Source organism: Muscardinus avellanarius (genome assembly GCF_963383645.1).
Source record: "Muscardinus avellanarius genome assembly, chromosome: 11".
NCBI classification, from domain to species: Eukaryota; Metazoa; Chordata; class Mammalia; order Rodentia; family Gliridae; genus Muscardinus; species Muscardinus avellanarius.
In genome coordinates, this window is record NC_137797.1 from 82648727 (window position 1) to 82659317 (window position 10591).

At 37.3% G+C, this 10591-nt stretch overlaps 1 protein-coding gene across 7 annotated transcripts in view; it reads left to right on the forward strand.

The window, feature by feature from the left end:
- The window catches only part of KIF21A (kinesin family member 21A), a gene marked incomplete at both ends in the record, with an annotated part of 219842 nt that extends 209941 nt beyond the window's left edge, over positions 1-9901 (forward strand). For all 7 annotated transcript variants that reach the window (XM_080706303.1, XM_080706301.1, XM_080706302.1 and 4 more), the window contains 2 exons: positions 121-320; positions 9808-9901. In XM_080706303.1, the coding sequence (XP_080562429.1) occupies positions 121-320; positions 9808-9901 (294 nt within the window). The remainder of the gene's footprint in view (positions 1-120; positions 321-9807) is intronic.
- Positions 9902-10591: the final 690 nt, after the last annotated feature.

Below are 10591 nucleotides of genomic sequence, written 5' to 3' on the forward strand. Positions count from 1 at the left end.
GTGTGATCCTCCTGTCTCTGCCTCCCAAGCGCAAGGATTACAAGCATGCGCCACCACACCCGGCTGAAGATGTCAGTTTTAAAAGGTTTTCCTTAAGCTACTTTCTATTTTTCCTCTCAGCAAGTTCCAAATGCTCATAAGGACTGGGTCTGTGCCCTGGGAGTGGTGCCAGGTCACCCTGTTCTGCTCAGTGGCTGCAGAGGGGGCATTTTGAAACTCTGGAATGTGGAGACTTTTGTGCCAGTTGGAGAGATGAAGGGTCATGATAGTCCTATCAATGCCATATGTGTTAATTCCACCCACATCTTTACTGCAGCTGAGTAAGTTTTTCCCATGTCATTTTGCTCTGTATTGGTTGCTTGTGTTCAGACTTAATAAATGTTACAAGTTGTAAATATCTAATAGACCCTTCTTTCACAGTCTTTTCAATGTCTTTTTAAAGATGCGTATTTATATTTCTTGACATACACTATGAACTATGAATTGAGGCTTATATAACATATTGGTACTGAAGATTGAGCCCACTGGCATTCTGCCTCTCAGCTGCACCCTAGCCTTTTTAATTTGTTGTTGTTGTTGTTTTTGAAATGGCATCTTGCTAGGTTGCTGAGAATCTCACCATGTGGCCTCAAACCTATGGTCCTCCTGTCTTAGCTTCTGCTGCCAGATCTTTCCTTGGTGATTTTAATTTCTAAAAATTAATTCTTAGATGATTAATTTTTAAAACTTTTTATTTTCAAAAGGGCAGCAAATTTGCCATTCTTTACATTTAAAACAAATTATTTAAATAAAATTCTCTCTGTACTTCATCTTTCTTTGAAGTACATAGTAAGGGCATCAGTTTCCTTCCTCTTATGGATGGCTGGTTTGATTGATACTTTTCTTCACTGATTTGTCTGTTTACATTGAATCTCCTATGTGCTGGGAACTGTTTCAGGCTTTGGGGAATACAGTAGTAAACAACATAGGTCCAAACTCCAGTTTCCATTCTAATAAAAAGAAATAGAAAATAAATAAGTAAAATATGTTAGATGGTGATAAATGTAGTGGTGAAAAATGAAATGGGAAGGGTTACAAACCAAAGTAATCAGCAAAGACCTTCCTTAGAAAGTGGCATTTGAAAGAATCCCGAAGGATCTGAAAATGACACGATATATATGTATTTACTTTGGAAAGGAAAGCATATGTATTATAATGTGAGGTATGATCTAACTCAAATACAATGTAATTTCTCATAAATATCTTTAAATTATCCCTATTTCATATGTGTATCAGTTATATTAATTTAATTTGTACATCATCTTGATTCAGTCTATCCCAAATGCATGAATACCATGATTTAATTTTGAAACCTGTTTCTTAGCTCTCTGTCATTTCTTACTAGTTGTGCTGTTTTCATCAAATCTTTCTTTCATTTTTCAAGATCGTTTTGGGTACCTAGAGTCCATATTCCATATTAGGATAGATTTTTTTCTGAAAAATAAATATATAAATATATGATAGTTTCACCTAAAAAATAGAAAAAAATATTCTCTGGTAAGAAAGAAAGCAAAAAGAAATATTGAAATGTCATCTTTAAGTCATCAAAAGCTTGGTATCAGACAAATGAAACTGTTATGTGAGATTACCATTTTTAATTTTAGATAAATTGCCATAATACTAGATGTCAACTACTAAGCCAAGCATGGGAGGGAGGGATAGGGAGAGAATGGGGTGGGGATTGGGTGGGGGCTGACTGGGAAAAGTGTGCAAGTATGTCTACAAAAGTATGTATCCTACTATGATGTATGAATACAGTGCACCAATAAAAAAATATATATAAAAAAAATTAAAATAAATAAATAAAAAAAATACATCTGAAAAAAAAAATCTTTCTTTCATTTGGATTTACTATTTCTCATCTTTTTAAAAAAATTTTATTGGTGCATTTTATTCATATATCATAATGAGATAAAAACATGTGTAACTAAAATAGCTAGTAAAGTCAAATCAATGTTTATTTCTTTTTAAAATTTTTTTTGGTGGTACTGGGGATTGAACCCAGGGTCTCACTCATGCTAGGCAAGTGCTCTATCACTGAGCTACAGCTACAGCCCCAAAGACCTATTTATTTTTTATTTGTCAAACATCTGTACAGTGCTTGCTCTCTGCAAGGCAGTGTTCTAAATATGTTATGGGCATTAACTTATTTAGTCCTCTTAACAATTTTAGAAGGTAAGTATTTTTATTATAACTTATAGAGCTTATAAGTGAAAAACTGAGATGCTTTATTATTTAAGATTCTTAAACAGTTATGCCATCATATGATTCATCTCTTTCTCTGCTAGCACTGATTGCCTTTCCTTGTGATTACTGGTCACATTTTTTTTCTTTTTATGTCAAGTAATGTTTTATTGGATATTAGGATGATAACATTGCATTTTTGAGTATTTTGATTTTGTTTTATTCTTTTGAAAGTACTTGGCTTTGTTTGTTAGGCAGTTAAATTACTTGTGGTTCAGTTTCACCTTCTTAAACCCATTAAGGCAGTACAGTAGGACTAGTTAATTCTTCTAGCAAGATTTAAATCTTTTCTGATTTCTACAGAACATTTGGGTATTGGATGACATCTTTCTGGTCAGAACTTGAATGTATGAGTCCAGTGTTGTATGAACTCTGGAAACTGTTCAGTTTATTTTTTTTCATGTTCTTTTTTAAAAATTTTTATTGAACATAAATGGTATACATTTAAACTATACTTGATGTCCTCTCCCCCCTCCCGCCCCTGTTTTCCCTTCCCCCCTCCCAACAATGATTGTCCCAGGTAACCATGCCATATTCATAATTTTACACATATTCAGATGTGGACCCTCATTAATCAAGTTCAGCCTTCCTCCTCCTCTATCTTTCCATTCAAACTTTGCTGATATTTCCCCTCCATTATCTTGAGTACCACTGGTATCCTCTAGGTTTCCTAGTTTGGGCATATTAGAGGAAACATATGTACCTTCTCCTTCTGTGCTTGGCTGGTCTCACTTAACATAATGCTCTCCAGGACTTTCCATCTTCTTGCAAATGGTATTATTTTGTTCTTCTTTATGGCTGAATACAGTTCCATTGTGTGTATTTCCCAGAGTTTTGCAATCCATTCATCTGTTGATGGAGACCTGCGTTGGTTCCATATTTTGGCTATTACGAATTGTGCTGCTATGAACATAGGTATGCATATGTTGCTATAGTTCTCTGAATTCAACCCTTTTGGAAAAATACCCAGGAGTGGTAGAGCTGGATCATATGGTGGATCTATTCCTAGCTTTCTTAGGAATCTCCACACAGATCTCCATAGTGGCTGAACTAGTTTGCACTCCCACCAACAGTGTAAAAGAGTTCCTCTTTCCCCACATCCTCACCAGCATTTGTTGTTAATTGATTTCTTTATGCTTGCCACTCTGACTGGGGTTAGATGGAATCTTAGTGTAGTTTTGATTTGCATCTCCCTGATGGACAATGATGTAGAACATCTTTTCATGTATCTATTGATATGTATCTTTTGTGAAGTGTCTATTTAGTTCATTTGCCCATTTCTTGATTGGGTTGTTTGTTTTGCTAGTGTAGAGTCTTTTGAACTCTTTGTATATTCTGGATATTAGTCCCCTGTCAGAGTGGTGGCTAATAAAGATCTTTTCCCATTCTGTAGGCTTCCTCTTTAAGTTATTGATGGTTTCCTTTGATGAGAAAAAAAAACTTTTCAGTTTGGTGCTATCCCACTTGTTAATTCTTGCTTTAATTTCCTGAGCTTTGGAGGTTTTGTTGAGAAAGTTACTGCCTGTGCCAATATTTTGTAGTGTTGAACCTATGCTCTCCTCTACTAACTTCACAGTCTTAGGTCTAATTTCTAAGTCTTTGATCCATCTTGAGTTGATTCCTGTGCATAGTGAGATATAGGGGTTTAGTTCCATCCTTCTACAAATGGATAGCCAGTTCTCCTAGCACCATTTGTTGAAAAGGCTGTCTTTTCTCCAGCGTATGAGTTTGGCCCCTTTGTCAAAGATTAATTGACTGTAGGTGTGTGGATTTGTTTCTGTATCTTCTATTCTAATCCACTGGTCAGTATATCAGTTATTGTGCCAGTACCATGCTGTTTTTACTACTATTGCTCTATAGTATAATTTGAAGTCTGGGATTGTGATGCCTCCTGTATGTTTCTTATTGCTGAGAATGCTTTGGCTATTCTGGGTCTTTTCTTTCTCCATATAAAGTTCATGATTGATTTTTCTAGGTCTCTGAAGACCTAGAAAGGCGCTGGTATTTTAATGGGAATTGCATTGAATCTATAGATCAGTTTTGGCAGAATGGCCATTTTGATGATATTTATTCTGCCTATTCATGAGCACGAGAGATCATTCCATCTTCCAAGGTCTTCTTCAATTTCCTTCTTTAATGTTTTATAGTTTTTGTTGTAGAGGCCTTTTACATCTTGGGTTAGGTTTATTCCTAGATATTTTATTGGTTTTGAGGTTATAGTGAATGGAATTGTTTTCTTTGTTTCTTTCATTGTGGATTCATTGTTGGCATAAAGAAAAGCCATTGATTTCTTTAGGTTGATTTTGTATCCTGCGACTTTGCTGAATTTGTCAATCAGCTCCAGAAGTCTTTTGGTTGAGTTCTTTGAATCTTCCAGATAAAGGATCATGTCATCTGTGAATCAGGATAATTTTAATTCCTTCTTCCTTTGTGAATTCCTTTGATTTCTTTCTCTTGTCTTATGGCTGCAGCAAGAGTCTCAAGGACTATATTGAAAAGGAGTGGTGATAGTGGGCATCCTTGTCTTGTTCCTGATTTTAGAGGAAATTCTTGCAGTTTTTCCCCATTCAATATAATGTTGGCTTTGGGTTTACAGTATATTGCCTTAATGATGTTGAATTACATTCCTTCTATCCCAATTTTCTGCAGTGTTTTTAACATAAATGGGTGTTGGATTTTGTCAAATGTTTTTTCAGCATCTATTGCTATGATGATGTGATTTTTGTTCTTGGTTCTATTTATGTGGTGAGTAACATGTATTGATTTGCGTATGTTGAACCAGACTTGTTTTTCTGGGATGAAACCAACTTGGCCAGGATGTATTATTCTCTTGATATAGTTTTGAATGCGTATAGCTAGTATTTTGCTTAGAATTTTTGCATCTATGTTCATTAAGAATATTGGTCTGTAGTTTTCCTTTCTAGAAGTATCTTTATTTGGTTTGGGGTTTAATGTGATACTGGCCTCATAGAAGGAATTTGGGAGAGTTCCATCTCTTTCAATTTCCCGGAACAAGTTACGAAGTATTGGTATTTGTTGTTCACTGAAGGTTTTGTAGAATTCAGCTGGAAACCCATCTGGGTCTGGGCTTTCCTTTGGTGGAAGAATTTTTATTGCTGTTTCTATTTCTTTGGTTGTTATTGGTTGATTTAGGCTTGCTATGTCCTCTTGGCTGAGTGTAGGTAGGTTAACTGTGCTTAGAAATCTATCAATTTCTTCCATGTTTTCAAGTCTATTGGAGTATAAATTTTTAAAGTAGTTTCTAATAATCTTTTGAATTTCTTCACTATCTGTGGTGATATCTCCTTTTTCATTTCTAATTTTGATAATTTGAGTTGATTCTCTTTTTCTTTTGGTTAGGTTGGCCAGAGGTTTATCAATTCTATTAATCTTTTCAAAGAACCAACTTTTTGTTTTATTGATTCTTTGAATTGTCTTTTGTTCTCTATTTCATTTAATTCTGCTCTAATTTTAATAATTTCTTGCCTTCTGCTGGCTTTGGGAATAAACTGTTGCAGACTTTCTAGGTCCTTGAGTGGTGTCATTAGGTTCTTTACTTGGTAGTTCTCTGTCCTTATGTGGGCACTCAATGCAATAAACTTTCCTCTTAATACTGCCTTCATAGTGTCCCATTTTGGTAGGTTGTGTCTCTGTTTTCATTTGTTTCCATAAATTTCTTTATTTCTTCCCTAATTTCTGTTCTTACCCATTCATCATTCAATCTCCATGTATTTAAATAATTTCTTTTGAGTTTCCTGTTGATTTTCTACTTTTATTCCATTATGGTCTGAAAAGATGCAAGGAATTATATTACATCTTTTGAATTTGCTGGCACTTTCTTTGTGTCCCAGTATGTGGTCTATTTTGGAGAAGGTTCCATGGGCTGCTGAGAAGCATGTGTATTCTGTAGTTCCTGGCTGAAATATTCTGTAAATGTCTATTAGGTCCATTTGGTTTATGGTTTTCTTTAGTTCTAAAGAGTCTTTACTCATCTTTTGCCTTAAAGATCGATCCAGTGGTGTGAGAGGCATATTAAAGTTAGGACGCTTCATATTATCCCATATTTGCTGGATGTTTAGGTTTTGTTGCTGTAAAGATCACTGACCGTGTTTTCGGTTTGGGATGTACTGTCTTCTAAAAGTTATATTCTGTTTTCCATTTCATCTAATCTTCCAGAATTTCTTTTTATTGCTGTCTTCATTTCACTTATTGACTCTTTGATTTCATTCCAGACCTCTTTCTGATTCTTTCTTAGTGTTTCTAACTCATCTTTCATCTCCTCTAGACTTGTTTTAAATCCTTTCATCATATTGTAGATCAAGATTCGGAACTCCCCTTCTTGCATTTCTTGAAGGTCAGTATTCGTGACTTCTGTCGTTTCTCCACTATTTCTGGTTCTCATATTTTCACCGTTCTCAGGCCTATTCTTCTGTTGTCTTCCCATTGAAGTAGTACAGATTGGGTGATGGTGGAATAGCTGGCAGCCCAATCAGAAGCTCTGACGAGCTGGTAGTTCTTCCATATCTGGTTCTCCGGGGGGAAAGCAGGTCTATGTTGGGGACCCTGCAGGTTTCCCAGTGTCTCTGTGGGTGCCTCTTTTTTTGTGCCAACAGTGTGGCTCTGGGGTTTGGCTAATCTCAAAGTTTGGGATGTCAAAGCTCTAGGATCACTTTCAGACTCTTAGACAGTTCACAGGGCTGCCAGTTTTGCCATTCCCCAAAATCCATTTTTGGTCTGCGGCTTGATACGGCACCTTTTGTGGGTGTTGCAGAGACTCTCGCAGGTTAAAATTACTGGATTTTTTTTTTTCAGTAGTTGGGTTGGGCCACGCCTTCTCCTGGCTGTGCCTCAGATCCTCCGGATGGGACTGCGCAGGTTTGGGCCTAGGCCAGGTCTGTGCTGGGGCCTATGGCTGTAGCCTCTGTGAAGGTGCTCAGCTGGTGCTAGGTGGGGGCTGTGCTGGAGCCTGGGGCTGCAGCCTCGGAGAAGGTACTGGCTGGTGCTGGGCCGGGGCTGGGCTGGGGCTGGGCCTGGGCTGGGCTGGAGCTGGAGATGGTAGCAGCTCAGGGGGCTCTGGAGGGAGTGGAGCCTGAGCCTCAGGGCCCCAGGGCGGCTTACTGGCAGCTGTCAGTCTGGCGCAGAGGTGACTCCTGGGTCTCGGTGATTCCTGGGTCTCTGAACGAGCTTTTGGATTTTGTTGCCACGTTGGTGTAAGTCAGGTCCTGGGGCTATGGTTTGGACTGATAGCCCACACAGCAGCAGCCTGCCGGCAGCCCAGCTATAACTCGAAATTGTTCAATTTATAATTCCTTGCTGGTTGGATTTTTTTTTTTTTGTCTTACCTTATAGTCTCATTCTACTCATATGAAACTTAGCATTTCAGCAAAGATTTTAGAGAATTCCTATAAAAATTATTTATAGAGATCTTTCCTTGGATAGTGCTCCTATTCTTTTCTTGGTCTTGGTCTTGTAAATTCCAACTGCTATAGACTCTCCAGGTATTATTTTCTGTCTCTGTTCAGTGATTTTGTGCTTCTCTTGTTGGGTTCCTCCTCCCCACTAAGGAAGATGCTTCCCTCATCTCCTTAATATCCCTTTTCTTGGGACCCCAGTCCTGTCCTGCCTTTCCCACTGTCTGTAAATAGTCATTCCACATATTTTGCAAAGTTTCTTTTTTACTTGTAGTAGAAGGGCTGATATGTAAGTTCCTCAATCATAACTAATAGTAGATGCTCAATTATCTTAAACTTGGTATATTCAAAAGCTGAACCTATGATCTTCATGACAAGCCTCATCCCACAGCCATTTTGGCTGATGGCTTCTTAGGCTTGCTTGTTCAGGTTAGAACTCTTCATTCCCTTTTTTCTTTGCACTCCATAGTTGATCTACTATAAATCTTGTTGGTTCTACCCTTAAATTAAAGAAGTCAGGTCATGCTTTCTCTGCTCAAAGCCCCGGAGTGGCCCTCCATGTCATTTGGATTGACCTCCTCTAATCATGTCACTTCCTTGCCTGGTCTTTCAGACCCTTTAGCTTGCTCCTTCTCTGGCTCCTTCTCTGGCAGCACTAGCCTTTGTGCTGCTCCTTGAACATGCCAGGCTCACTGCTGCCAGAGGGCCTTCACCTGGCAGCTCCCTTTGTCTAGATGCTATCCCCTAGAAACCCTGACCTTCCCATGTATGTCTTTCTTGTAAGAGGATCATGGCCATTTCATTAACATTATAATGACATGCTTTACCTTTTCTTTTTCCATAGCACTCATCTCCTTTAATGTAATCTAGTATTGAGTGTGGTTTACTGTTAGTCTCCTATTTTTGTTTTTTTTTTTTTTTTGGGGGGGGTGTTATAGTCATACATCTTAAAGGAGTACAAAATGGTAGAGGCATACATGCACACATCACTCATTTAGCCCTTCTCCATTTCTCACCCCAGTCCCTACCTCCTCCTTTTCATGTTTGGCTTACTGATTGGCTTTGTTATGTTTGTGAATATACATCATATACATTAGGGAACTCTTCTATTCCCTTGAAAGAAACTACATAATCTCTGAAGTTCCTTTTAATTATGCAGTTCCACAAAAGTCTTATTTTTTGACATTGGGTTTATCAGGAAATTGGGAAAAGAAGCATTCTCTTTAAGCTATGAGAAATGGTAAGAATTATTATTGTCTAATAGTTGGTGTCAACCTGTGGGGTGACTAGAAACAAATTTTCTCAGAAATAGTTTATTCAAAATCTAATTTTTTATTTCTAATAGGCACATAATAATTATAGATACTTATTTAGTATTAAAAATGCTTTTTCTGTGACCTTATTTGCTGGTTTCACCCAAAGGCAGTTAGTTCTCTCTGACTCTAGCTAGGTCCACCAACTTCCTAGAAACCTAAGCCTTTCTGGCTCCCTGTCCAGAAGCCTCCCTCTGACCTCACTGTGGGCTGTGGCCTGAAGGCTTTCAACACTTTGTCATAACACATGTTTTCTAAAATACTGAGTGGAGGTCCAGTATTAAGAGGTAGAACTTTGGAGCTGGACTGCCTGGATTCAGACCTCATCTTTGTCACTTATGTTGTGATCTGAATCATAATTTACTCATCAATTAAAAAGGTATCATAGTCCTGGATACTCAAAAGGCTGAGGCAGAAGCATTTCTTGAGCCCAGGAGTTTAAGGCCAGCATAGCAACATAGGCAAGACCTGTTTCAGACAGATAAACAGATAGACAGACAGACAAATATTTCAAAGTAGTACCTATCCATAATGGTAGTTAAAAGGAATTCAGTGTGTTAATAACTACAAAGGGCACATAGCAACAATGCTTGGTACATGGCAGGCCCTTGATAATATGAGCACATATCATTGTCATTATTATGGGTATATGTTTACTATTCTTATGAAGCAATGTATATTTTAATTGCATTTACTAAAAGCCTATTTTAAAAATGTTTCCATGATAAGTCATTCTAAGAACTATATCTTCACCTTTCTGCCTCTGTTCATATAGCGATTTTAAATATATTGTTTTGTAGTGACCGGACTGTGAGAATTTGGAAGGCTCGCAATTTGCAAGATGGTCAGATCTCTGACACAGGAGATCTGGGGGAAGATACTGCCAGTAATTAAAAATGGATGAAGATAAGTCAGAAGCTGCATACTACATATATTTCTGTATTATGGAGAATGTTGGCCTGTATTTATTAGGCAAAAATTTAAGAATGGGATTAACTATTAACTATATCTGAATCCATCCACTAACTATAAATAGTATTCTAATAAAATTGTGTCCTATCCTGTGTGCTTAGTTTTAATATCTACCAACACATATGTATTCTACAATTGATATACTTGCTTGATTCACACTTTTAGTGTGGCTGAATTTTTGTGTATAGCTATTAAAAAAATCTTCAAATTATTTGAGTTACACAAACTTTGCTATTGTAACAGTCATAAAACACACCTAGAAGTTGATACTCACTGTTCTCTTGTTCTTATTGTCCATTTTGTTGATTCACATGTTTAAACACATTCGAGACATTTAGTCAAATTGTGGTCGGCTTGTCAGGTATTCTAATCTGTGTCCAGAGAAACAGACTAAAATTCAAAGCTCTTTAAATTCACTGGAAAAGTTTAAAAAATTCAAAACTCTTTAAGCTCACTTGAAAAAATAAGAATGATTTCTCTCAAAATGAAAATTGCCCTTAACTGACACAGGTTGCATTGCAGTTTGTTTCACTATTGGCACTGACTTGTTACTGACCAGAGTTTGCCAGTTATGCTCTCTGCTGTGCTCAGGACTAATAAGATTCTGTGAAG